This window comes from Exophiala viscosa (genome assembly GCF_022695815.1).
Source record: "Exophiala viscosa unplaced genomic scaffold EDD37scaffold_10, whole genome shotgun sequence".
Classification (NCBI taxonomy): Eukaryota; Fungi; Ascomycota; class Eurotiomycetes; order Chaetothyriales; family Herpotrichiellaceae; genus Exophiala; species Exophiala viscosa.
Window position 1 is genome coordinate 592,846 of NW_026944362.1, and position 26,473 is coordinate 619,318.

The following is a 26,473-nucleotide window of genomic DNA, read 5'->3' on the forward strand; positions in this document are numbered from 1 at the left end:
CTGCCCGTGCTATTAGGTTTTGCTCTGATCTTAGCACAGCAAGAGAGATCCGCTGCACTCGTAGATATCTGTGGTCAACGGGCCAAGGTCCAATTGCCCCACTCGTGTCAGCAACTTGCATGATAACTTATCTCAACAGCTGAATTGGGCTATCTAAACTCCGTGTCTCTGGAAATGTCACGTCAATATCTCCGCAATCATCGTGACCAGCCTCGTCGATCAATGTTGACTTACACCCATTGGCGCATGGTGTCAGCAGAGTACAGCCCTCCATCCGGGTTCGGACGAATTTGTTGCTCACATTGTGCGACTGGGCAAAGCAACCAATTTGAAGATATGTGGGGTACTCATGTTTGCCAGAACGATATATCTTCTCCAGCCCCTTGAATTATTGAGCTTCGATCATATACTGTGTTAAGGTCCAACTACACTAAACCCACTTCCACTCCCTACAGACACCAAGGGAGGGAGTCTGAGATTGTAGAAGGATGGTCCATCTCATCTTGACCGGCGCCACCGGCCTAGTCGGCTCATCCGTACTCTCACACATCTTGTCCCTACCCAACACCACCATCACGCGCCTGAGCATTCTCTCGCGCAATTCGTCGATCCCCTTACTCGCCAACACACCACCTGAGGGCACGCCTCGCGCCAACAGAACCACACAGATAGAAGTCATTCCGCACCAGGACTTCAACACGTATTCTCCGGAAGTTCTCGACAAACTTAAGGGTGCTGAAGCATGTATCTGGGCTCTTGGCGTGAGTCAAAACGACGTCTCGAAGGATGAATACGTCCGGATCACGAGAGACTACACTTTGAGCGCGGCGAGGGCTTTCTCTGACCTGCCCCTGCCGGACGCCGACAGCGATGCAAAGCAAGCTACTGGTAAATCCAAGTTCCGATTCGTCTATGTGTCAGGCATGGGCGCGACACAGACGCCAGGACGCTTCACGCCGATCTTTGGGCGCGTCAAGGGCGAGACGGAGACGGCGCTGCTCAAACTCGCGGCACAGCCTGACTTTGCGGGTAAATTGAGCGCGTTTAGCGTCCGGCCAGCGGCCGTGGACGGGCGGAATCAGCCTTGGTTGTGGCATGGGGTGTTGAGGGAAAAGCGTAGCGCTGCACAGCGCGTGTATTTGCCTGCGCTGATTGCGCCGATTCGGTGGGTTGGTAGTCAGGGGTGGCACTCGCCTACGGAGGAGTTGGGGAGGGTGCTTGTTGATATGGCGCTCGATAGCAGGAACCGGTATGAGGGCGAGGGCGTGCATGGAGAGGGGACGATCTTGGATAACGTCGCACTGAGGCGATTGGGAAAGGAGGTGGCCTCTTCGTGAACCGTATGCAGCGTCCGAGTGCGTTCACGCCTGATGTGTTTGGTGTTACGATGACACTGGCGAAGATCAACGTGCTTGGTCCACTATTGCGCCGCGCAAATGTTCCTTGTAGATTACTAGAGTCGGGATTTTCATAGCGTGGTGTTTATTGACATTGCAACAAATCACTTTCTTGTATCATATTAACATCAAAATGTAATCGACCCAGACGTCTGCCATGCTATGCCCATCGCTTCTGATGCTATGATAGTGGTTCGCGTGAACATCTTCCTCCGTTGTATCATCGTCCTCACCATAAATATAACTTTGTCAACCATATTTGGGACATCAACCAAGATTGACGCTCGTTTCAAACATATTAAGGAAATCGTAGTCTCGTTTAGACATGAGTGATGCTCATGACATGCCCCAGCCAAACAACACCGCCGCGACAGTCACGCAGATCGTGGCAAAGACTCTGCTCACACCGACTTCGAGGTTCGGATTGCCCACCGATTCACCACCCGAGCTCGTGGCGCTGGCACTAGGAGAACTTGCCGTGGTGGAAGAAGGAACTCCGCCCGTTGCACCCTGCGTGGCAGCCTCTTCATTGAACCCGGATTCCCCGCCGCTCTTCTGCGGAGAGATGTTGCTTTTGAAGTAACTGTTGTTGTCTCCCACGATGTTCCCGGGCGGGTAGTACTCGCAGATCAGGAAGACGCCTTCCAGGCCATTCTTGCCATTGCAATTCGTCCAGCCGCATCCTGTGGCTTGTGTGCTCTTCCACACCAATTGTGTGAAGTGGCCCGTCGCCTCGGTAAACCCAGTCGGATCGGTGCTGTTGAAATCATACATCGAACGTTCGTTACCCCAGGCTTCCACAGCCTCGGTCACGTTGGCATATCCGCGGGCGAGGTTCTCACCGTAGGGACCGTGGGAGTGCTCCCACACACACTTTTCTGAGTATGATTGCGCGTACTGTGCAAGACTTGTGTTCCAATATATGTACGATGCAGAGTGTTCGTAGCGGTAGAAGTTGGTGGAGTTAAGGATCGAGGTGCGGAAGTCAAGGGAATCTGTGTATTGAGGGGATAGAGGTGCCGTGGCTGCCGCCGCAGTGTAGTAGCTGGTGACCGTTGTAGCGACCACCACGGTGGTCGAAATCGATTGGGAGCAGACTGGTAAGATCGAGAGATATGATATGGCGAGGAGACAGAAGGGGTGTAGGAGCATGGTGGCTGGCCTGCTTTAGTCTGGGTCTTCCTGCTCTTTCCCCGTACCTCTATAATGCCATGGTATGGTGTGATCCAAAGTATACGCGTAGGTCTTTCTCTTGCGGTCTTTTGTTCTGGTGCCCTTGGTTCGATGTTTTGACGCGATCAAGGAAGAATGTAGATCAAGACTATTGGCTAACGAGAGACGTGACGAGGGATTTGAGCGCAACAATGTTCAAGATATCAAGAGACAGAAGGCAACGACATGAGGAAGAATCGAGAAAGGTTGAGGCTGAGGCGAAGGAACGAGTCAGATTGACGAGCAAGGCGACCTGCGCTTGGACTTGATCGTCTTGATTATTTGGGGTCAGAATGCGACGTCACTTTGCGCAAGCCCGGAACCACGCGATTCGTTGGCGCCGGCGAGTTCCCTGACACTTAGGAAGCATTAAGTATAGCCGCCCGGAGCCGGGAGAGCTTAATTGCAAGGCCGGGGTATCAGGTATTAATAGCTGGTGGAGAAAACTAACCTCAACCTCGCCGCAGCCCCAGACTTTGACTAGACGTCAACATTTGTTGCCTCATGCAGTAGGTGCGATAGTTATGTCATGCTGTGAACGTCTTCAATTTACCTTGCGCCTGATCCAATTGAGATGCTTTTTGACAGATTCTTCATCGTGCCCTAGTGATTCGCTCAAGCGAAGTTGCGGTCGATCCCCTGTGGTGTCGAAAGTTATCATCATTTTGCGTCTGATGGAATGACTTGCAAGGTCGAGATCTCCCAGTCCGGATCGCAATTGATCTTGCGCCGCAGCATTCAAGCCAAAGGCGAGAGACGGGATGACACGGGTTTTCCAAACCGGGAGTCCAGAATTCTTCGTCTGCCAGACGATTGCTAGGACATAGGTGATGCCCCCCAGAATGTGGAGAGCAGGGACTGTGAGAAAGGCCCACCGGACTTTGAATTTGATGACATATTGTTGCGTGTCGCCCTGGACTTTGGTGGTAGAACTGTCGCGTATGTAGTTCGTGAGGCTGCTGGAAAGACCCGCAAAGGTACCGTTCAGGTTTGCGGAATTGTAGAGAACTTCTGCAAGGGGATGGGCGCTTTCCGCATTCGTGGGGTAGGCGATGAGGGCGGGCGTCCCAAAATCGCAGAGTGAGTCTACGACGCCGAACCCCCAGGTCACAATCCAGTCTTGAATACTCGCAATGGTGCCTTGAGTAATGTTGAAGCGCTCGCCGGTGTCTATCCCCAACCCCCGCGCCGAGTCCGTGGGAGGTATCGAAAGTTGTAAGTCGCTCCTGAACAAATTGTAGCAGTCGCTGAATGAGGGATATGTCTCGTCCCACCACTCATATTTCTTCCCGTAGCCATCGGTCAGCAGCCATGAATCGGACTCTCTGTTCTGCCAGGAAGCAACCTTTTCTTCGATCAGACTGCCACTCTGGATGGTGGAATTATAGGCATTGACACACATAGAAAGTCCGCATTCAGTGGCCGATGGGGTGGACTCTTCCCAGGCAGCACTTCCATTGATATAATTTGGGTCTGCTTTCATCATGATAAATATGAGGAAAGTGGTGTTCGCATCGCTAAAGGTCAGGGATTCCAGATAGTCCGTTGTGACATTGACGGTGAGTATGGACTTCATAACTGGGGATGGGTCAGCTGAGGAGTCCGGGAGATATCCGCCGTCAGCATTCTTGATGCTGCAGTAAGGTAAGTCGAAGCTTGTATAGCTTTCATTAGCGACCACATTAGGGAGCTGAGGTTGACTTGAGGGATAGCCGTATACACGTTCCTTGGAAATGTACTTCGAAACGTCGTTGCAAGTGCCACAAATTGCAGCAGATGCAAATACTGGCCAAGTACAGTTACCTGTCTTTCAGGAGGAGCCTACCCTGTCCTGCTGCGCCGCAGAGGAGTCATCCAGTCCATTGAATATTGCACTGACTAAGCCCAAGCTGGGATACGTGGTGAAGCCATCATAGTCGGGCCCTGAACTGTTCCCTTCGGGATATACCGCCTCCGGAGAGCCTGGAATGATTAGCAAGCTCCCGACAGCAGCATTCGTGCTTCGCCCGATCATTGGAATGCTGTATATGTCTGTACTGCGATCCATGGACCCATGGAGAGAAATAGTGGCTTGGAGAAAGGCGTCGAAAGTGAGGCTTATCAAAAGGACTAAACAGGCCAAGTGAGACAAGTTCCTGCGCTGACATTCAGACTCAAACGCAAACAGCAATAGGCAAGGTAACGCACCAGCGAGGAAGTAGTTGGTAGATGAGCTTTGTGCTCCCCCATGGACCTCGACTAGCTTCAGCGAAGGTTTCCAGAACTTCAAGGCGATCGGTGTGTTGGTGAAACCAGTTCCACTTTTGTTGGCCAAGGCAAGCTCCAATGAACAAGGCCAGCCCAGATTTGTGTGCGGTTCCCAATGTAGACACGAAGGTATTCAATGATATAGAGCTTGACCATTGGAATAGCGGTTTCCCACCCCAATAGATAAGCAACACAACCACTGCTGCAAGAGCCGCAGTACTCAGAAAGAGTGACGCCAACTCCCAGAGCCAGTGATCGTGAAGTATGCTCGCCAAAGATTCCTTCGGAGGCGTGGAAGTTCCGTCGACAGTCTGAGACGAAGTCAAGTTTCTCTCGTCGTCGTCGATGTGCAAGGACGACAGCTGGGTACCGGAGAGCCGCTGATTCTTGCGCTGAATCTCCACTTCATTTATGCCCGCAGCCTGATGGTGTTCATCATGAGAGAATACTGGCACGTATTGAGCTGCCATTTTGCAAGCGGGACTGTGAAGGACTGCTTTTGCCTATTGAGTTGGCACAGTTTCGGGTCGCAGTCACAGTCAATAGGCGTGGTCTGGGTACTGATGTGAGAAAACCTCCTTTCAGAACGTTGATATGTGACGGTATTATTGTTTGCCACCGAGACGTCGCTGCAGGCTGATCCTCGCTCCATTGAGACCATTGGTTCTCGTCATCAGTACCTAGATGCACAGAAGTCGGGCAGTGAGGCTTGTGTAGCCCGGACCCTTGCCTGGACAACAAATCAGGCTGAAGCAAGCGTTGCGAACGACATCGTGCAGGAATCCAGGTCATCAGGCCAACCATTGTGTTGCATGCGCTAGGTCAGTTTTGGAGTCGACCCAAGGGCTTTAGGCTGGCTGATGCAAGTACAACCATGAGGCTGAAAATGTGGCTTCGACTTGAAGGGCTGTTATAGACTCGTTGTATAGTATTAGCATTGTTGGATAACAACTGTCGGGTACTTCGGGAAGGTTCTGAATCATCCACGTAAAACCCTGCTCAGCAGTCCATCGATGGTGTGGGTAACGAAACGATGGAGAGGAATGCGCAAAGCGTCTGTTGTGGTCAGCTAGTTCGTCGTACAGGGTGAAACAATGGTCGTACGGACCGGCATGATCGAAGTCCCCAACTCGGCCGTGACGGGGTCTGAGATTGGGGCCCGCTGAAGTGGCGCAAGCGCTGTCTTTCTCTCCCGTGCCGAAGGTCGTCAGGACTGCATGGTTATGGACGCACAGCCTGAGACACATCACCCACTTCTGAACATTCGCTTGTTCTTGTTCGTTTGAGATGTCACATTGTGCTCCCATGAGTGATTCTCCGGATCTTCCAGGGAGGACGAAGTATACCCGACCAGCCTAAGTACACTGTAGAAGGTCTCTCCAAATGGCTTGGCGACCAGTTCCAGGCCTATTCTCCAACTGAAAATGCGCTGCAACCACTCGATCTGAACAAATGCCCGACCAAGTATGGTGCAACTCAATGACGTGAGTTCATGATACCTCAGAGAAACAGCGTCTGCCCTGACATTGGAACAATCGAGAAATGGAACAGGATAAGAAGAGCGCGATCTGTGGAAGCCTACCCGCGACGAAGCTCTTCTTCATTGAAACAGAAGTGACGTTGCCGACGAGATGTAGTAGAACATGCCAGTGTCCTCGGATATCAGACCCGAAGGAGCCATACATAGATGCCCTGTTTGCTCGATGCTTTTGTAAATGTCAGACCATATTTACATAAGCGTACAATCAGGCGCTTGTCAGGAGAGAATTAGCAACCAGGGGATGATGGTGAAGAACTTGGCATACATTGTCCGCAAGCCCGGTCGACCATTCTGGAGCTGCTCGGACGAAAGCGTGGTTGGTTGTTTGCAAGATCCATGGTACTCCCATGTATCTATGCATGACCTTCGGAAAGATTTCCGTCCCCCAGCAGAGATACTTCAGGCAAGGGTTCAAGGAATGCTGTGTGGTTGTAATGTCTGGGCGAAGTATGCCTTGTCTGTCAGACCAAAACATGTTACGAAGTTCGTTGATATGTCTCATGGATTCATTACCCGTAAACAGAACTGCGTCTGATTGGTGAGAGACTCCAGCAAGACGGAAACCGCGGGAAGAAATCCACAACCTTCCCCAGACGTCGCAGACGAACCCTCGTCGTCAAAACTCGGTGCGCTAATGCAATACTACCACATACAACGATAGTAACATGAGACTAGCAAATCAAAAGCAAGCAGGATCCAGACACTAAAAGCACGTCATGGTTTCCATATGACAAGCATGTGCCTCGCATGTGCTTTGGTCAGGCCACTTACTAGAGGACGAGTTTCTCCCTTCTTGTAGTTACTAGGAACGCGTGGCCAAGTGCTTCTTACGCTTGACGTCCGTTCTCACAAGATTGTCATGCGAAGTGTCGTGTGCGCCGAATATGCCTTTGCTTCGAGCTTGTTCTACCGTAAGGTATAGCGAAGATGGATGGGATACTTGAAACAGTCACAGGCTGTCGTGCTCGTCAGTTGAGAATGTCAAAACCGATCCATATGACCTAATCGAAAGCCTCTCTTACATATGCTTACTGTTCAGACCAAGACTGATGACTTGCTCGACCATTCTGCCATCGGGACCAACCACTATCCCCAGGTGTCCCACAATGGATGATATGGCATTCAAACTGTCCTGGCTATCCAGCTGGAAAATACAGCACGAGTCGAGCCTGCCCGATATCGACTTCAAGAAACTGATCGGGCATTGTTCCGTCTACCAGGAAGTCGCGAAGTATATGGCTGAGCCGGATGACATTCTATTACCTAATACGAATGTTGAATACGACATCGAGGAGGGCAGGATACCCGGCACCGGAGCACCAGACCATTCGTTTGAAGATTTTCTGACCGCGCCTTCACAATCCCGCCCGAATGAGCAAGAAGACCAGTCGCCAAAAGATCGCAATTTGAAAGTCTTCGAGCAACAGGTCCTTGATGAAGATTCTGACGAGGAGGGGGAGGAGGACGATGACGATGACGATTTCTTCCTGGACGATGGAAGCGATGTCGGCGATGATGATGATGATACTTGCAGTTTTTCAAGCATCGAGGACAATGAAGATGATCAACATGTTGTCCACTCCAAGAACTTGCTAGAGGAGAAGACCTACCATACCCTGGCACCACATATCTGACATTGCGAAGGTATGGACTTCGAGAATCTGGTGGGGTTTGACGCAGATGGCGACCCTTTTCGATCCATCCTGACCATTCGTCACTGGAGTGAAACGACGCTGTTGACTTCAACTATCCTGAGAGTCAATTATGCGGCTGTGCTCTCCTTGTGGAAAGGCGATGGGGCATCAAGTCCACGAAAGTCTGGTACGCCCTAAGGAAAACTGGCCCTACCACACCTTCAAGCAGAGTGCGTGTGCACGTGAGGGAGTGAATATCACCGCCTACCACGCACCACACTGATACCACGAATATTCGAATGCAGTCCGCAAAAAGAGCAAAAACTCATTCAACCTGTGAGGATTGAGACGAGGAAACCTATTTGGTTTATTTTGGTTATACAATTGTAGGTTTCAGACTCCTTGCGTGACACCTCTCTCTGAACACCTGCAAGCTACCCTGTTTAAGCCGAAGAATTCAGCCGGCATTTCTTGCCCACGTTACGTGAGATGGTTCAGATACTGGAAGAGATGCAGACCAGTCTAGAGATGTTACTCCGGATCCCAGTGCCTCGTATAAACTTCATTCACAGGTCGTTACCAGAGCCAGACACTTAGTCTGTACCTGAGTAGAAACAAGATTTATCCTGGAATTTGTCTCGGTGCCCTGCTATGAGCTTAGTGACGAGTCGTGCTGAGCCAGATACTGAAGATATGGTCCCAAGAAGTCTTTCACCTTAATTGTTGAGCAAATTTGAGGGAGTTTGGTATATGAAGGCTGAATTATTGAGATCGAGTGAAGTGAAGTTGAGGTCTAGTGAAGTGATATGGTCTCGTGACGAGAACACTCGAGTCATTAACATCAAAGACAATTTATCTAGGGTCGAGGCGATTGGTACAGACTCTAAACAAGTGCTTATCGACTTTTTGAACCCTCTGGAGTTTGAGAGACTTTTGGTCAATGTCAAAGGATATGTCGTGATCATTGTATCCAATGAGGCTCGATACAGGCTTCGGGAGATTTCATTTCGCTCTGCCATGTGCCTGAATGAGAAGACTCCGAGGCTGCAAGGTTTTGGTGTTCAAGACCAGAGTATCACACCATCACAACGTGATGCATTCAGCTTTCAGAGATATAAGTGTCCCGCACCTCCCTACGACTGACATTGTTCTCGTTAGCAGTAATAAATTATATCAAACACACACCAACACGATGAGACCATTTCACTTCATTGCTCAAGCTTTCGACTCTCAGCCTTTTACTTCGTCCTAGTGTTCACTTGTGGAGCGCTATTCGGATCAGTGAGAGCGTCATTTTCAAAACCGGCACTTGGCGCCCTATACTACGCTGAGCTGCTTGAGTTACCTCTCATGCTGTTCATCATCTGGCAATCGGCAAGAGTCACTATTGATCGGTTGAAACCGGAGGAAGAAGACGGGCCCGGGTACCTTAGTTCCATCCTCATTGGGGGGTTGGCTCTTGGGTGGCTGGTGGGTGTCGAGCTGGCCACGAAGACAGTCTTGCAGGGGCACATTTACTTCATTGGGCTTGATGCCTCTGCGGGGTCCCGCTATGGCCTTGCGGTTTTGTTTTACACAATCATGCCATGGTGCATTTGGCGGAGCGACAGACGACCAGAAAAATGGCAAATCGAGTTTGACGGTTCGGTCGAGGAAGAAGGAACATGGTTTTGAATGGCCACCAGATGTCCAACTCTTGGCACGTTGGGATGGCTTGTTCACATATGTATGGCGGGATGTGCCATGGAGATGCACGGTGGGAACGTTGACCAAAGTCGACCAGATCAGTGTCTTGGAGCTGATCGATGAACGAGCCCTGGTTGAAAGGTTCGAAGATCGAAGCCATCGGAAAGTCGGAGGTTGGTCCCAACTGACCAGGCCAGGCACCAAGACTCGTCGATGCCTGCAAGCCATCTTCGTTGTGGAATGGTGGGAGTTGACTCTCATCGTAAGACTATCAGCGTACACTTAGCAAAGTGTCATGATACTTGCTTGTTGAGCATACACTTACACCAAAGTCCATGAAGGACGACATATAATCTGTGTTCACATCAGAGTAATTCATTACTGGCCACGTGAGTTCAAGAGCTAGATATGTGCGCCAGGAAGGTTGATGTAAGGATTGTCGCTCTCTCTTATACTAGTCGGATGGCTCAAGGTATAGACTTTGGCGTGAAATGCTTTGAGGCCTGCACGCATTGTACTGGGCCAGCTGTGCACCTCCCGAAGCCCACGAGAAGTGTCATGCGATAATGGCCGTGGTCAGAACCCTCGACCAAGCCCCGATGGCCTTTTCCAAATGCTGCCAAAGACATCTACCTGGTTGGCGTCGGTGCACGCGCATCCGCAGGAACAGTCTGGGTGGAGATGTCCCTTCATCCGAACCATGAGCGTCCTGCATAAGAAGGGAACGGTATGATTGGCTTGTACCGACCGGGTTTGGGTTTCTTTACTGCGGACATTCGGGGTAAAGTCGTGCTTCGCTCGGACACTGTGGACACCATCACTCTGATGACGCAGGTCTGGTCGCCAAGCAGTCCGTCTCCCATCATGATCAACCACGCATGAAGGAGAAGGAGAAGGAGAAGGACTCCGGAGGGGAGACGTTTAGGTAGAACGATCCTCCTGGTCCGGATGCGTCGGTCTCGGTCATCTGAACGATGTGTTTCTTTGGCACCAATCAAAGGCTTCCGATTAACGACTTTTCGTCAGTCAACTTCCGTCTTCCGTCTATTACCTTAGTTCCATTACAGTACGGTTACTGTACCGTCCCTGTAATCGTATAGACTCCGGTTGCTCGAGCCAAGGGCTTGTAATTTCTTCTGCTGGCGTTCACGACTCAGAGTCACGCATCCAACGCCGGCGAAATCTTTGTGTGACTCTAAGATAAAGACGCTGAGGCCTCAGACATAGTCCAACGCTTTTCAAGACCTTCGTGTTCACTAGATGGACCGAACTGAACGCGGGAATGACAACTCGTCTCGTTCAGGGAGTATAACTCGGAGGCTTCTGTAGTCTCCAGCAGAGGTTGTGCCTCCTTGCTTTCTAGTCAGCGTCGCCTACATTACCACGCATCCATCGCCTTTCACTTTACCCTCGACGCGACCTTTGACGAGCAACCAGTCACTCCGCCGTTCAGCAAATTCAACCACCTCTTCCACCGTGAACACGCCCTTGTACCTCTCGGCGTCCGAAATAATGGTCGCCATCTCCGCAACGTCGCGCTCACTCTCACCACCAATCAGATAGATCTGTGCGACCTCCCTCAAGGCGGTATAGTAGCTGATTAGATCGTTGTTCTTGAATTGCGCCACGAAATTCGCGTACGCCGTTAGGTCAGAAAGCAACGCTAGCGCACCGAGCGTCGAGATACGCTGCCGCTTGATATGTTTCGTCAAGACAGAGAACAAGCGTAGGCCAACTTCCGCCGTGAACACGTCGAGGAGCGTCTTCTCCGTCGCGCCTGTCAGCATGCCTGTATGATGCGAAACGAGAGCGATCACGCGCGAAGCTGTCGTGGTGGGCTGGCCTGAGAAGTCCATGACCATGGCATTGGCACCGGGTTTGGTTCCGTTCGTGGCGTCGGCATGGGCAAGTTCGGGATAGAAATCCGTAGGCAATTGAGTGGTCGCACAGATGTATTCGGCCTCATCCATTAGCGCGTCGATGCCCTTACCCAAACCGGCGGCTACACGCTCATCGAGCATGGCTTCAAACTTGCGCTTCTCCTTGATGTTGACATCGAGAAAGTCGTCGCGTTTCGAAATTCCCAGTCGGACGAGCTCGGATTCGTAGAAGACGTCCAGCATTTGCTGAATAAGGTCACCGACATTGACTAATTCCAGGAACGTTACAAGTGGAGCAACCTGGACTGTATCGGTGTCGGAATTGGAGTTTGTGTCACGAGGATTATAGTTTGACAGATGATTGATAGCTTTGTCAAACCCAGCTTTAACGTGCCGTACGCCCACGGAATGAAGCAGGAGAACAAAGATAGCCGAACATTGCTTACGTGCCGACTCTCCTGGCTCGCCTGCAAGCCTAGTGAATTGCGCGGCACGTTCGAGCGACGACTTTGCGGCGTGAACAAGATTGAGTGCTATCTCAATGGAAAACAGAGACCGGATGTTTTCGAGTTTGGTATTCATGATGGCTGCTTTGGCGGCGAGTTCGTTGGTTGGTGCTTCGGGCGTAAACGAAGGAGTAACCGCGCGTATTGCGGATGGATTCGGCGTACTTGGTCTGGATGAGACAGTGGCAACACCATCGATATGGGTTTTGGCGGCTGGCTTGACGCTAGATGCACCGGAGAAGCTCGGAAGGATATTGACGGGCATCATAAGAACTTGCTTGAAAGTTGACATGAAATCCTTCTTGTCAGCTTGGCGATTGACGTTGGACATGAGATAGCTTTCAGTAGAAGCTGCTTGTTCCGATAATGCTCGGTCCCACCTTTCGACTTCCGCATCTGCTTTTTGTCGGAAGAAGGCCAATTCCTCTGTCAGGTATTTCTCCAGATGCTGTCCGTATATCTGAGCGAGAATCGCATTACGTCGCGCTACGGTGGACTCTTCCGCGCCTTCCAGAGCAGAATCCTCTATGAATTGACTCGTTGCTGCGAATGTTCCAGATATGATTCGAAGGTATGTTGACGTACTTCGTGTCTGCGCGTCCTCAAACAGATGTGACAGAAATGGCGCAAGGATCTCCTTTGCTACCTCCTCGAGCAGTAATAGGGATACTTCCCTAGCGTTTGGAAATACAGCTTCAACGATGCTATTTTCCTGGCTGAGAGCATCTCCCAGTCTCCCGAAGTAGGCATTCACCTTCTCAAGGGACAGTTCTCCATGACCTAGAGAATAGTCGATACAATCGGACACACTTCCTAGCGCAGCCTTCTGATTGATGAGCTTGTTGTCATGCAAGAATAGGTCCACGCCACTCTTGCCACCATTCAGTATATGCATGACACGTGCGTACTGCCGCATTTGACCCCGAATGTCTTTATACTCGTATCCTTGTCGAAATTCCAGCAAGGCTGCAGTATCAAATCGCTCCACGGTTTCCATGATCCGCCGGGCTCGGCTTCCCGACTCTGGTGAGAAGTCGCTTGCGGAGAAAGTCCGTACGTTTGCCAAAAGTTGCGCCTGTTGCTCCGGTACAGAAAAGTCCTTGAAAATGCGACTTCCCATGGGCTGTGATGCGGAGTACAAATCAATATAGTACGGCGCAAGAAGTCTGTAAATCCTGCCATACTCTTGCCTAGCCTGGCCCCTTACTGACTTGACCCGTTGAAACACCGACAGTGCTTCTGCAGGATCGACCGGTAGCCCCGGGGATATCAGTGCCCGTGGAGTTGCCAGTTCAGCCACATCGAAACCATCAGCAGCTGCCTGCCGTGGACGAAGCGGTGAAAGCAGACTCGAATGCCGTCGTTGCACGACAGGAGAAGAGTCAACGTCGAATAGCACTTCTGGTCTACCCTTGCCGTTCACCAGATTTGGTTCTATCCTGCTCGGTCTTCCACCAGGAGTTATGGGTGTTTTGCCAGGCTCTTTCCTTTTCCTTGCATCTGCTTCATTCCAACAGTCCATCTTCCTCAGTCGGTAAACCCATCTTGCGTCATCATAGACCATATCGTGCATGCGACGTGAGGTCCGCGCGAAGCGAAGTAGATCGGGTACATCAAGGTAGTCAACCACTGCAGTCAGAATCTCTAGAACCACTCAGCGACCCTGTCAGCACCCTAAATCTCGGGGCGCATCTCACCTGCAGGAAGAGTTGGTTTTGATATGAGCATATCTGCCAATTTCAGAGAAGCCAGGGGATCTCTCCGCAAAGGCTTGCCCGAGGCTATTGGCCTCTTTACTCTTGACATGATGGGCAGAGTGTAGGTAGCTTCGATATCTCATTTTTGGTCTCTCAGGGTCAGGTCGCTTGGGCAACACCTGCTGATAGGCAAGGCGTTCATCGCCTGTTTACAAGGGATAGTCGACTAGGTACCTCCGACCATCTTAGCAGCAAGACGTGGACAAATCTGTCCGTGGACACGAAAGTGTCGGCAAGTCGGGTTCTGGTGCTGCGGCGGTCACGAGGAACCTCGAGCGCATGCCGCTTTAGGCTGTGCTAGCGAGTCATTTGCATTTCATGCCTACCGGTACCTTTTAGACTGTTTCCCGTGGCCTAGCGGAGATGGACGCCGTGCGTCTCGCCCTTCATTGCAGATCTGGGGTAGAAGACACCTTTTGGCTGCTGTCCCGCAGTCAGATCCAGATCCAGTACAAGATCTCCTCAATCCCCGGTATCAGATCAGTTCTCAGGGTTCTCAAGAAGAGTATTGCGATAGTATCCCTTTTTCGTGCTGCCAGAGCAAGGCAACGGACGTCTCCGCCGCCTGGACTGAACTCGTCATCAAGCCTTGTTGGCTGCTAGAAAGGCTAAGAGGCTAAGGCTGGGCATTTCTTGTCCCTCTAATGAGGCTCGTTTCTGTTACGTCTGAGTTTCGCTATTTGACTGCGCATCAACCAACGAGTCCAAACGTCGCCAATTTTTCACTCCGCACGTGTGACTGTCAAAGCTTGAGGTCAAAAATGATGCAACCCAGTTCGATAATAGACGAGCAGATCATTGAAAATCATGCCACACGCGCCAGGGTTTCCCTTCCGTTCTGGGATTCCGCCCATATGGTCTCTTTGCGTTGTGCTTGACTCATGTCCTTCTGTTCATCTGATTCCCATCCATTCAGCGTGTTGACCTCTAGATCCTAACAGGAAAACAATCCCGGAGCCCATACCAAAGTTGCGCCATTCGGCGAATACCCGCTGAGGGCTCTTACTGTACTCGCAGTCGCCGGACTTCCAACAGGACACATCCATTTCAAAACATGCCTGAGTCAAGGCCAATCTCGTATGGGCGAGGTGGTGCCGGTGAGTGGAAGCGCCCCAGGTTGTGCCGCAGTTGGAACAATACCTCTAATGCGCCTCGTCGTCTAGGCAATGTCACCACCAGAGATCGTTCTCCTATCCCAGGCACCCAGACCACGCCTACCTTGAAAACCCACATATACACCACAGGAAGGGGCGGAACCGGCAATATGGCCAAGAATGACAATCCGGACGAAGCCCGACGAGCTCAAGATGTGGATGTTCCCGGGATCATTCTGCCTGAGGGAACACATCACACTGGTAGAGGTACGAGTCCTCAACAATCAACGATCTCTGATGTGCAAAGGCAAAAGGGTTGTACTGACTGGGTTTGAATAGGTGGTGGTGGAAATCTCTACACTCCAAGCGAGGAGGAACAGAGACAGGCGCGCGAGTACAACGAGAAAGTGCGAAGAGAATCATTTCAGCGGGACGGTTCCATGGAGCGTAGCGGCATCCGAGCACTGGCAGACAAGGCTAAGGGTAAAGCCAAGGAGAATTTGACGAGCAAGCCTATTGGGGAAGATAAATAGGTCCATCAAGGAAGGGCGCAGGGATGTGCCTGTTGCTGTGAGCGGCGTTTGGAGTTCTTAGTCATGAATCGGCAGGCCTGCCAGGTATTAGCGATGCGATCATCGACATTACGGCGTAAATTCTCATAACAGCTGAACTCAAGCACGTGTCGACCGAAAGACCATGGAAGCTCTACCGAGTCGTGATGCGGGTAGAGGTGGCAGGCGTTGAGCACGCAGGCGACTGAGAGATCGACGCCGTCGACCCCTAACCAGGGGCCGAGACCAACCCAAAAAGGCATATACGGTTATTCAAGGACCGAGTAGTGTTGGCGTCAGGTCTCTTATAAAGTATCTGAAGTAACGTCCCAATAACGCGTGAGTGTGTACCTAGGTACCTATACGGAGTACTGTTGGCTGTATCGCAAGCGCCGCGAACGGCTCGTGTTCGGCTCTTATTACACGTCGACCATGGAGCAGGGACGCCACCACAAAGACCCATGAAGCAGTCAGAGGGAAACAAGGACGTTCCGGGACTTCTTATGTATATGAATCTGCGAGACTCTCAGCCCACAAGCGGGGTCTTGCAGCGTCTGGCAGATACATAAACAGAGAATGATTGGTGATAGGCAGGGTCAAAGAGAGACAAAAGAAGGTAGCCTTGCATGATAACGGGGCACAGCCGTCATCATTTCGAAGCGATCGATGACCGACAAACGACAACCTCGAGGGACGATATCAGTGATTTGATGGAAACAAAAAGGTAAGGTATACGAGGGTTTTTTGAATGTCGCCTGTATGGTTGACAGCCCGCCGTTGTACGTAGATCGCAGTTAAGCATGGCCCTAAAGAACAATAATGCGATAAGCATGTCATCTGTGGCAGAAGCGAAAAACAGCTAGTGGCACGGTGGCCAGCAGGCGACCATTCAGCCCGCAGAAGAGGCTTAGTTGATCCCCATAGAAAGTCAGTCTTTGACTTCCCCCGTCCAATAATACCAGTAGCTAGCCGAAAACTCTTTTGGGCAGAGTATCATCCGCCCACTCCAGCAATCGTTGGACTTCTTTTATCATTGCTGTGTCCAGCCATAACGGAAACATCGACCCAAGGCACATCTCGCCCTATAGGTCCACCATCGTTCCGCGATGCCATCATTGGCTGTACCGGGATCTGCATCAAAGTCACCACCAACCCCAGCCTTGTAACATCTGTCTGATTCAACCTCTCTCTTCCTCCTGGCCGGCGCTCTTGAATTCCGCTGCCTCATCAGGACAACCTCGATCAGTTTCTATCCATGATCCTGGATACTCCAACATTCACCAAATCTGCCGTATTCTAGCCTTAAAAGAGGGTCTGGTTGTCAAACTTGTCACTCATCCCGTCTGTCACTTCCGATCTTTCGAAATCACCAACGACCACCCCAGGACGATTCCTATCATCTGGCTTTGTTGTCACCTTGCGTAACAACAAGTCTTGCATCGTGTACCAACCTGTAGAGATTTTTTCTCCGGCGCATTCTTGTGTCACATTCAAGGGTAGCGCAACTCTGTTTGTCTTTTCCCGTGGCCCGAATGCTGGCGCAAGGTCAACCAGATACTGCTTCAAGCACTTGACTCATCGAAGGGAGGAACATTTGTGCTATGTGGGGTTGGGTCTTCAGGTCTTCATACAGTTTGTCAGAACTTCGTGGTCGACGTTCGGTACCGTGCAGATTGGTTGGCCACTTTGATATAAAGTTGGGCGCTACTTACGGTTACTGAAGGACCGTTCTGCTGGATGTTGTTGAGGATCGCTCCCGGAAGAAAGAGCGACTGAAAAAGAGAAGATTTTGGGTCGCCATCGCCTGTTCTTGGGACTACATTACTCTTCATTCATCCGGCCTTCAATTTCGAAATTATGTATCACGCACACCAAGATAACTATCAGTCTTCCCGGCCATCTCTTTCCATTCAGTCACCACACATCCAAAATCACCGTTCACACAATATGAATACAGACAGTCCTGCAAAGGCGAGTCCTCAGAGCAGCGAAAATGAAAACGACCTCTCCAACTACACCCTACCAACGCCGCCCCCCTCAACGCGGATATGGGGGGACTTGACTTGGTCCTTAGAGGTGGTCCAGCAACCCGTTCGGGCACGTATGTGCGGTTTTGGTGACAAGGACCGTCGTCCCATCTCACCACCACCATGTATCAGATTGATCATCAGGGACCGGGAGACGGAGCAGGAGATTGACTATACTAAGATTGCGGACATTTCAAAGCTCATCTTGCATGTGGACCTCTGGAATCTCGAGGGTACACGAGAAGACAACTGCGTCAAGCATCCATCACAGACATCGCCAAACATCTCCTCGGTTGTGATAGCATCCTATCCGATGGTGAGCACGACTCCCGCCCTTACCCACCAAGCCGCCTATCCGATGGCGAGCACGACTCACGGCCTTACCGACCATGCCGGCTATCCGATGGCGAGCATGACTCACGCCCTTACCAACCAAGCCGGCTATCCGATGGCGAGCACGACTCACGCCCTTGTCAATCAACCCATGCCTCGTTCTTCACAAGACGTGACCAGAGAGGGCTCGGTCGCCAGAAACCTGATTGGAAGTGCGGCGGCTAATGCCGTCAAACTGGATTATCAAGGGGAGCCTGGAATCTGGTTCGTCCTGCAGGATCTCAGTGTCAGAACTGAGGGTTGGTTTCGGTTGAAATTCAGCCTCATCAACCTGGCCGAATTAATCATGAATGACAGTGTCAACAAGGAGATCGCCACAAACCGCCCGCTATTCAATGAAGCACCCTGTCTCGCTGCGTCCTTCAGCAAGCCGTTCAAAGTTTTTAGTGCCAAAAAATTTCCGGGGGTAATGGAGACCACCCAATTGAGCCAGGCGTTCGCCGCTCAGGGAATCAAGATACCTATCAGAAGGCCTGACGGCAAGAAGAGAAAAGCTGGTGGTGAAGGAGATGAAGATGGAGATGGAGAGGACGAAAACGAAGACGACGAATAGCAATAGCGTTATTCGACTCGAAGTCTGTAGCTCAAATAGAAACTGTTCTCTGTTGTGATTCCGGAACCTTTCACACACACTATAATGATGCGCTAGTCTTGACACGATGGAGGCCGTCAGTTCCACCGCATAGTCTGGCTCAATCGCGAACCTGCCGGACATCGAATCATGATATCGTCGATGTAGTCTTGTCAGAGGGTGCCACTTCTCCTGAATGAGAGTAGAATCCTACTACACGGATTGCTTGAATTCTATCAAGCCTCCATGTGCGCCTGATAGAACCCACAACTTCCTCAATAACCGCCATCATTATACCAGAGGACTAGATGAACTTACTCATGACATGATTGATGACGGAGCAAGGACAAAGGAAGAGTCTTTACCAATGCGACCGACTCTTCTTTGGATCAGTCACTAGCAATGCTTTCAGGCCGTGCAGGATATTGGACGGCGCAACTATCGAGTCTGACCAGATGCATACTGCTGTAGCTGGATTGTGACAGACGTTCCGCATGGCCAATGCTTTCACCGAACATGTCACTGGCGGTCAGTTCGGTGGGGGAGATTTGGATTCTTAGATCGGTCTCCATGCTTTACATAGTCGAGCAGCCACTGACGACGGATGGGTAAAAGCTCCAGGGAAACGTGCACTATACTCTAAGGTACCTAAGGCATGGGTACAGTAGTACTAATAAGGCTTCCCTAACTTAGAGCCGCTTGCTGCCGAAACCCACGCTGCAAGCTAATGCTCTTATCACCCCCGCTATTCGTTGAAAGCATCTTGATACTTGGAAAGCGGAATGCAGGAACCGGCCTGACACTTGCCCAACTTTTTTCCTACCTCAATCACTGTTTCCCATCTTTTTCCGTCCCAGACTGCGCTTCCTGCCTTGTTGCGCTGCGGACTTGCTCCTGCTGTATAAGCCCCACCCACTGCAGTCGCACGTTGCTTCTTCTGGTGGTGATGTTCTCATTCCCTTCACCACTCTTCCATTTCAACATCGACACCATCAACACCTCTTAGACCTCACCAGATACCTGAGCTGAGTTGAGCTGAGCACAGCAAGTCTTTCATTTGTATCGCTTGCATTCTCTAATTCTATCCTTTCAAGTCTCTCCTTTGACCTCCTCGATTCTTGCTCGTTCTTCCACAGCGAGTCCACGCTGCAGCCAATGCAATAGCCAGCACTCGATATAGATCAACAAAATCTTTCCAGTCCTTCTCCGGCCACCAAGATGGCTCCCAAGACTCATCAGAGTACTCGTCAGGTCTACCTCCTTCCGCTCACCGACTCCGGTGCTCCAGATGTACCCAATGAGTACATCTACTTGCCTGCACCTACCGAGCCTGCGTACCTGTTAAGATTTGCCATTGAAGGTGCAAGCTCAATATGTCGAGAAGGCAGCCTCTGGGTCAATATACCTGAACCTGGTCATTCCTTTGATCGGAATCATTTCCGCGAGTACAAGCTGCATCCAGACTTCAATCGAACTTTGGCGATCGATATCCCAATCACCTGTGCCGGAGCATTCTCCTTCTACACCACCTATACTCCTCTGCCAGACTTCGCCCTCTCTTCTGCCGAACCGCCCCAACCTACTCGGACGCAAACCTACTATGTCGATATTGAGCCCAGATTGTCCTTGGCCGGCTCCAGCCTACCTCTGGATGCCTTGGGCATCTTCTCAGTTGTGTCCAAGTTTATGGGGAAATATCCACATGACTGGAATAAACACTTGAAAGGCATCAGTGCGAGGGGTTACAACATGGTGCACTTCACACCTCTACAGCAGAGGGGTGAGTCCAATTCACCTTACAGTCTCTACGATCAACTAGCCTTTGACGAACAGCTGTTCCCTGGTGGAGAGAAAGATGTGGCTCGCATGATCAAGTCCATGGAGGATGAGCACGATCTATTAGGGCTCACTGATGTTGTATTCAACCACACAGCCAACAACAGCAAATGGCTAGAAGAACATCCAGAAGCCGGTTACAACGTCGAGACTGCTCCCTGGCTGGAATCAGCTTTGGCCCTCGACAACGCCCTCATCAATTACGGCGAGCAGCTCGAGTCTCTCGGTCTTCCCACTGAACTCAAGACTCCTAGTGATCTTGACCACATCATTGCAGGCATCCAGCCACATGTCATTGACAAGATTCGTCTGTGGGAATACTTTGCATGCGATGTCAGGACTGACGCTCAAGCTGTGCTCGACGCGTGGAAGAGAGGTTCCACAAAGGTGCCGCGAGGAGGGTTTGAAAACGCTATTGGTGGAGGTCTTGACTCTCTCAAGTCGTGGTCTCTCTACAACAAAGCAGCCTTCCTCAAGGAGCACGGTCTTTTGAATGGCTTACGCATCGACGGTAGATATTCACGGAAAGTCGATCCTGACATCGGCTCTGCCATGCTGACGGCTCTGCACGGTCGCTACGAGGATGACTCGAACATTCAGGCCGCCGAAGAAGAGGTCAAGGCATGGCTGAATGAGCTCAACCTACCTTTTTACCGCGAGTACGATGCCGATGTTGCCAGTATCAAGGACCAGCTCAAAGGCCGTATACAATATACCAGGTTGGACGAACACGGTCCGAGACTAGGTCCCATCACCAAGGATATCCCCTTGTTTGAGACCTACTTTGCTCGACTACCCCAGAATGAGACGACTTCCAAACACAACCCCGACGCGTTGTCTCTCGCGGTCAATGGATGGATCTGGGCTGCTGATGCCATGAAAGACAACGCCGGTCCGGACTGGAGGCCTTATCTACGCCGGGAGCTGATACCATGGAGCGACTGTGTCAAGCTCCGATACGGCAAAGGCCCCGAAGACAATTCATTCCTGTGGGAGCACATGACAAAATACGTCCAGCTGATGGCTAAATACTTTACAGCATTCCGGATTGACAATTGTCACTCGACTCCAATCCATGTGGCCGAGTATTTGCTCGATCGAGCACGAGAGATCCAGCCCAACCTGGCCGTGTTTGCAGAACTGTTCACTGGCAATGAGCAGATGGATTACGTCTTTGTCAAAAGACTCGGTCTGAGTGCATTAATCCGTGAAGCTATGCAAGCATGGAGCACACAAGAACTGAGCAGACTCGTACATCGACACTGCGGTCGTCCCATTGGAAGTTTCGAGGTCAATGTTCCTCAGCGCTCAAAGAAACCAGTTAGTAACTTGGTCAACGGAAATGGGCCCAAGACCAAAGAAATCGTCAAGCACATCCGTGAAAGCCCCGTACACGCTCTTTTCATGGATTGCACTCATGACAACGAAATGCCCGCCCAAAAGAGAGATGCCAGAGACACACTACCGACGGCCGCCCTGGTCAACATGTGCGCTTGTGCCACCGGCAGTGTCATGGGCTTTGACGAGATTTATCCTAAGCTGGTCGAAATTGTGCACGAGAAACGATCATACACCTCCGCCAGCTCTGAAGGTGAAGTCCTTGTCGGTCCTGGTGAGGGAGGCATTGCTGGTATCAAAAAGCTCATGAATCAGATCCACACTATGATGGGCAAGGATGGCTACGACGAAACGTTCCTTCATCATGAGGGCGAGCTCATCACACTTCACAGAGTGCACCCAGATTCGCGCAAAGGATACTTCCTCATAGCCCACACGGCATTTCCCGGTTCCGGTAATGGAAACGGTGGCTTGAGTCCCGTTCATCTTGCTGGTACTAAAGCACGCCAGTTGGGTGCTTGGGTGTTGGAGGTTGACCAAACTGATGCTGCGAAGAAAACCGCACTAGAGGACCCTAATGAGCTCGTCGGTCTGCCGGCCAGGGTGAGAAAGATCAAGGGTGCGACTATCGACTTCAACAACGGCGACACTGTGATCAGAGTCGCTGATTTCTTCCCTCCTGGTTCCATCGCACTCTTTGAGACCTGGGTTCCATCAGCGGAACATTCTCAGGGTCTCAACGCCTTCCTGGCGAGTGGTACAGAAGAGGCCTTTGGCGAACTTGATCTCACCGACCTCAACTTTGCCCTATATCGGTGCGACGCAGAAGAACGAGATTCCAGTGATGGCCGAGATGGTGTCTACAACATCCCTGGCTACGGTCCTCTGGTGTATGCTGGTTTTCAAGGATGGTGGAGTGTGGTCGAGCCTATTGTGAGAAAGAACGATCTAGGCCATGCTCTTTGCAACCATCTACGTCAAGGACAATGGGCGCTTGACTTCATCGTGGGCCGTCTGGAAAGAATATCCAAACAAGAAGGATACTCCAAATTGCACAAGCCAGCCAAGTGGTTGAAGGAACGGTTCGATGCGGTCGGCGAAATCCCAAGTTTCCTGTTGCCACGATACTTTGCACTCATCATCCAAATCGCGTACAATGCTTCGGTCAAGCGTGGTATCGAGCTGATGAGCCCAAACATTCGGCAAGGTCAAGACTTTCTCCAAAGTTTGGCCATGGTCAGCGTCCAACAAACAGGATACGTCAAATCAGCATCGTTGTGGCCGAACAAGAGCGTCCCGTCACTTGCTGCTGGTTTGCCTCATTTCTCTGTCTCCTGGGCAAGATGTTGGGGACGAGATGTGTTCATCTCATTACGAGGGCTGTTTTTGTGCACCGGTCGGTTCGATGAAGCCAAGGAGCACATCAAAGCCTTTGGTAGCGTGTTAAAGCATGGTCTGATACCCAACCTACTGAGCAGTGGCGCTGCTCCCCGATACAACTCTCGAGACTCTCCGTGGTTCTTCCTACAAAACATCCAAGACTACACCAAGATTGCTCCTGATGGTTTGTCGATTCTCCAAGAAAAGGTTCCTCGCCGATTCCTTCCATATGACGATACCTGGTTTCCTCATGACGATCCTCGAGCATATTCGAAAGAATCCACGGTCGAAGATATCATCCAGGAAATCCTTCAGCGGCATGCTTTTGGCCTGTCTTTCCGCGAGTACAATGCTGGACCCGACTTAGACATGCAGATGAAGCCCGAAGGATTCCAGATTGACGTACACGTTGACTGGAAGACAGGAATCATCTTTGGTGGCAATCAGAACAACTGTGGTACGTGGATGGACAAGATGGGTGAAAGTGAACGAGCTGGCAGCAAGGGTGTACCGGGCACACCACGAGATGGTGCTGCCGTTGAGATCACAGGTCTCTCATACAGTGCTATACGGTGGGTATCTGAGCTGCACAAGGCTGGCCACTATCAGTACTCAGGCGTCGAGACCGATCAAGGAGAGAGGATCGCCTTTTCTGACTGGGCAGATCGTATCAAGGCAAACTTTGAAAAATGTTATTGGATCCCGGTGGACCCCAAGGACGATATCGAAGATGATGTCGACCCGAAGATTATCAATCGTCGCGGTATCTACAAGGACCTGTACCGATCTGGCAAGGAGTATGAGGACTATCAACTCCGAGCCAACTTTCCGATAGCTATGGTTGTTGCGCCGGATCTCTTCACTCCTGAAAGAGCATTGCACGCGTTGAAAATGGCGGATGATATTCTGCGAGGTCCGACAGGCATGAGAACCCTGGATCCCTCGGACTTGAATTATCGTCCTTACTACATCAACTTGGAGGACTCGACCGACTTTGCCACGTCGAAAGGAAGAAATTATCATCAAGGTCCAGAGTGGCTGTGGCCAACCGGATTCTTCTTGCGAGCACTGTTGAAGTTTGATCTCCAACGCCGTACGACACCAGAGGAGAGGATGGAGTCATTCCAACAAGTGACACAACGACTTGCTGGATGCAAGCAAGCCATCAAGGACAGTCCATGGAAAGGATTGACAGAATTGACCAACAAAGACGGGTCATTCTGTGGTGATTCGGTATGTCGTCCATCTCTGAAGAGTATGTTCCCTTACTAATATGTGTTTTATAGTCACCGACTCAAGCCTGGTCCGCTGGTTGTTTGATTGATCTGTTCCATGATGGATATTCTGAGGGGACTGAAACCAATGGCTCTTGATGCATCAAAATGTGGATTAGACTGGAAGTGAGGTCGACTGTTGATGGTTAATCCTATAAAAGGCGGGCATTGCATGAATACCAATTGTCCGTGACGAGGATTGGTAGACAGGGCATAGAGGAGGAGGATTATTTTTATAGAAGGCCCGGAAAATAGACATCAATAATGATACGAGTAACGAATGTCTTCCGTCTTCTTTTTTGGTGTAATGCCTACTGTGCCTACAGTATATGGATCCAATCGGCGAGTGTCTTTTTGCGGCCTGCGTCATGCAAGGGACCAAAAAAAGTCCAGACTGGATTCCCTCAGTCACTCTCCGCGCCAAACTTTTTTGCCCATGTCATTCCACCGTGACTCTTCATTGACAGAGTCAGATTCCACCTTGCTACACCTCTGATTATCGTTGAGAGAGTATTTCTTTTTGTACAGACAGTTCCTAAAACCGAGCCAGTTGCTGCCATCCCGTCTTCTTGTTACAGCATGGCTGTAAGTATTTTGCCTCCTACCATCTTCCCTCGAGTCTCCCCGCATTTCAAGTACTGACTCACTGGCTAAATATTTCCAGTCCTACTACATTAGCAACCCTCACGTCGGTAATAAAGAGAGCTCGGAGGATTGGCGGAGTACGTAACTTGGATATCCCTGGTCTGCGCTCATGACCTGACCCTGCTTTCTCACAGTTCGCGGCTACAATCCTCTCACACCGCCCGACCTACTACAACATGAAATCCCCCAGACAAGCGCCTCGAAAGCGACGGTCCTACAAGGTCGAGCCGACTGCGTCGCCGTTGTCCAGGACAAAGACCCCAATCGCCGCCTCCTCGTCATCATCGGCCCCTGTTCCATTCACGACCCGGTCTCCGCACTCGATTACTGCGACCGCCTGCTCAAGCTCAAGGAGAAATACAAGGATGACCTGGTGATTGTGATGCGGTCGTACCTCGAGAAGCCGCGCACGACGGTCGGTTGGAAGGGACTGATCAACGATCCGGAGATTGACGGCAGCTTCTTGATCAACAAAGGTCTCAGACTGAGTCGGCAATTGTTTGTGGATTTGACCACCAAGGGCATGCCACTCGCGAGCGAGATGTTGGACACGATCTCACCGCAGTTCCTGGCTGATCTGCTGAGCATTGGCGCCGTGGGCGCGCGGACGACCGAGTCCCAGCTCCATCGGGAGTTGGCATCGGGTCTGTCCTTCCCCGTGGGTTTCAAGAACGGAACGGACGGAACACTGGGCGTGGCGATCGATGCGATCGGCGCTGTCAGGCATCCTCACCATTTCTTGTCGGTCACGAAGCCTGGTGTTGTCGCGATCGTGGGTACCGTGGGTAACGAGGACTGCTTCGTCATCCTGCGCGGCGGTACTACCGGCACGAACTATGATCGCGAAAGTATCAGGAAGTCCAAGGAGAAGTTGGTCAGCAAGGGACTGAGTCCGAGGATCATGGTCGACTGCTCGCACGGAAACAGTGAGAAGCAGCACAAGAATCAACCCAAAGTGGCCAAGATCTTGGCCGAGCAGATTGAAGAGGGAGAGGAGGGTATCATGGGCGTCATGATTGAGAGTCATATCAATGAAGGTACGTCGGACACCCTTCTACAGGCGTTCATCGAATCGCGCTATCAACATGCGGCTTTTTTCCGTGCATTGGCGCTGTGCTAACCACGTTGCTTTCCTGCAGGAACCCAGAAAGTACCGCCAGAGGGCAAGGCCGGTCTCAAATACGGCATGTCCATCACCGACGCATGTATAGGTTGGGAAGACACGGAAACCGTGCTCGAGTTGCTCGCGACCGCTGTGTCGAGGAGAAGAGAAAAGCTCGGCGCGAAGGGCGCGGACGGTGTCAATGGTTCGGATGCAGCTGAGCAGAATGGGCATGCATAAACTGCTAAATCTGATTTACGCATGAGCATGATGGCATTCTAGTGTGGTATTGTAGATAAGCGTGACGCGGAGTAAAATAAAAGTGTAGTCATGTTGGAGTTAGGGTAATAGTGTACTTCAACCTGCTCGATGCCATGGAGAATTTGAGATGAAAAAATTGGAC

At 51.1% G+C, this 26,473-nt stretch overlaps 10 protein-coding genes across 10 annotated transcripts; 6 read left to right on the forward strand and 4 right to left on the reverse strand.

Annotated features, from left to right (window-relative positions):
• Positions 1 to 202: 202 nt before the first annotated feature.
• EDD37DRAFT_116754 (uncharacterized protein) lies at positions 203 to 1,535 on the forward strand. The gene has a single exon (XM_062809290.1). It carries the CDS (start codon positions 489 to 491, stop codon positions 1,335 to 1,337), a length of 849 nt encoding a protein of 282 aa, XP_062667347.1. The 5' UTR covers positions 203 to 488; the 3' UTR covers positions 1,338 to 1,535.
• Positions 1,536 to 2,851, reverse strand: EDD37DRAFT_116755 (CAP domain-containing protein). Its single transcript, XM_062809291.1, has one exon. It carries the CDS (start codon positions 2,547 to 2,549, stop codon positions 1,734 to 1,736), a length of 816 nt encoding a protein of 271 aa, XP_062667348.1. The 5' UTR covers positions 2,550 to 2,851; the 3' UTR covers positions 1,536 to 1,733.
• EDD37DRAFT_116756 (uncharacterized protein) lies at positions 2,852 to 4,474 on the reverse strand. Its single transcript, XM_062809292.1, has one exon. It carries the CDS (start codon positions 4,183 to 4,185, stop codon positions 3,154 to 3,156), a length of 1,032 nt encoding a protein of 343 aa, XP_062667349.1. The 5' UTR covers positions 4,186 to 4,474; the 3' UTR covers positions 2,852 to 3,153.
• Positions 4,222 to 5,515, reverse strand: EDD37DRAFT_117274 (uncharacterized protein). The gene is made up of 2 exons (XM_062809296.1): positions 4,797 to 5,515; positions 4,222 to 4,744 (listed from the first exon to the last, which is right to left on the reverse strand). The coding sequence occupies exons 1-2, from the start codon at positions 5,324 to 5,326 to the stop codon at positions 4,420 to 4,422; spliced, it is 855 nt and encodes a 284-aa protein (XP_062667350.1). The 5' UTR covers positions 5,327 to 5,515; the 3' UTR covers positions 4,222 to 4,419.
• A 1,591-nt stretch (positions 5,516 to 7,106) lies between these two features.
• EDD37DRAFT_116904 (uncharacterized protein) lies at positions 7,107 to 8,606 on the forward strand. The gene is made up of 6 exons (XM_062809294.1): positions 7,107 to 7,312; positions 7,436 to 7,950; positions 8,007 to 8,040; positions 8,120 to 8,217; positions 8,336 to 8,416; positions 8,479 to 8,606. The coding sequence occupies exons 1-5, from the start codon at positions 7,281 to 7,283 to the stop codon at positions 8,368 to 8,370; spliced, it is 714 nt and encodes a 237-aa protein (XP_062667351.1). The 5' UTR covers positions 7,107 to 7,280; the 3' UTR covers positions 8,371 to 8,416; positions 8,479 to 8,606.
• A 2,483-nt stretch (positions 8,607 to 11,089) lies between these two features.
• On the reverse strand, positions 11,090 to 13,908 carry EDD37DRAFT_659218 (exocyst complex component Sec10-domain-containing protein; the record flags this gene model as incomplete). Its single annotated transcript, XM_062819029.1, has 2 exons — positions 11,090 to 13,746; positions 13,800 to 13,908. 2 exons carry the CDS (start codon positions 13,906 to 13,908, stop codon positions 11,090 to 11,092), a joined length of 2,766 nt encoding a protein of 921 aa, XP_062667352.1.
• A 1,005-nt stretch (positions 13,909 to 14,913) lies between these two features.
• On the forward strand, positions 14,914 to 15,486 carry EDD37DRAFT_611984 (uncharacterized protein; the record flags this gene model as incomplete). The annotated part of the gene is made up of 3 exons (XM_062815323.1): positions 14,914 to 14,956; positions 15,023 to 15,220; positions 15,293 to 15,486. 3 exons carry the CDS (start codon positions 14,914 to 14,916, stop codon positions 15,484 to 15,486), a joined length of 435 nt encoding a protein of 144 aa, XP_062667353.1.
• A 1,965-nt stretch (positions 15,487 to 17,451) lies between these two features.
• On the forward strand, positions 17,452 to 18,477 carry EDD37DRAFT_652833 (velvet factor; the record flags this gene model as incomplete). The annotated part of the gene is made up of 1 exon (XM_062818488.1): positions 17,452 to 18,477. One exon carries the CDS (start codon positions 17,452 to 17,454, stop codon positions 18,475 to 18,477), a length of 1,026 nt encoding a protein of 341 aa, XP_062667354.1.
• Positions 18,478 to 19,223: 746 nt separating this feature from the next.
• EDD37DRAFT_638180 (glucanotransferase domain of glycogen debranching enzyme-domain-containing protein) lies at positions 19,224 to 24,606 on the forward strand. Its single transcript, XM_062817084.1, has 2 exons — positions 19,224 to 24,282; positions 24,336 to 24,606. The coding sequence occupies exons 1-2, from the start codon at positions 19,714 to 19,716 to the stop codon at positions 24,420 to 24,422; spliced, it is 4,656 nt and encodes a 1,551-aa protein (XP_062667355.1). The 5' UTR covers positions 19,224 to 19,713; the 3' UTR covers positions 24,423 to 24,606.
• Positions 24,607 to 24,902: 296 nt separating this feature from the next.
• On the forward strand, positions 24,903 to 26,310 carry EDD37DRAFT_659220 (3-deoxy-7-phosphoheptulonate synthase; the record flags this gene model as incomplete). The annotated part of the gene is made up of 4 exons (XM_062819030.1): positions 24,903 to 24,908; positions 24,988 to 25,045; positions 25,103 to 26,005; positions 26,108 to 26,310. The coding sequence occupies 4 exons, from the start codon at positions 24,903 to 24,905 to the stop codon at positions 26,308 to 26,310; spliced, it is 1,170 nt and encodes a 389-aa protein (XP_062667356.1).
• Positions 26,311 to 26,473: the final 163 nt, after the last annotated feature.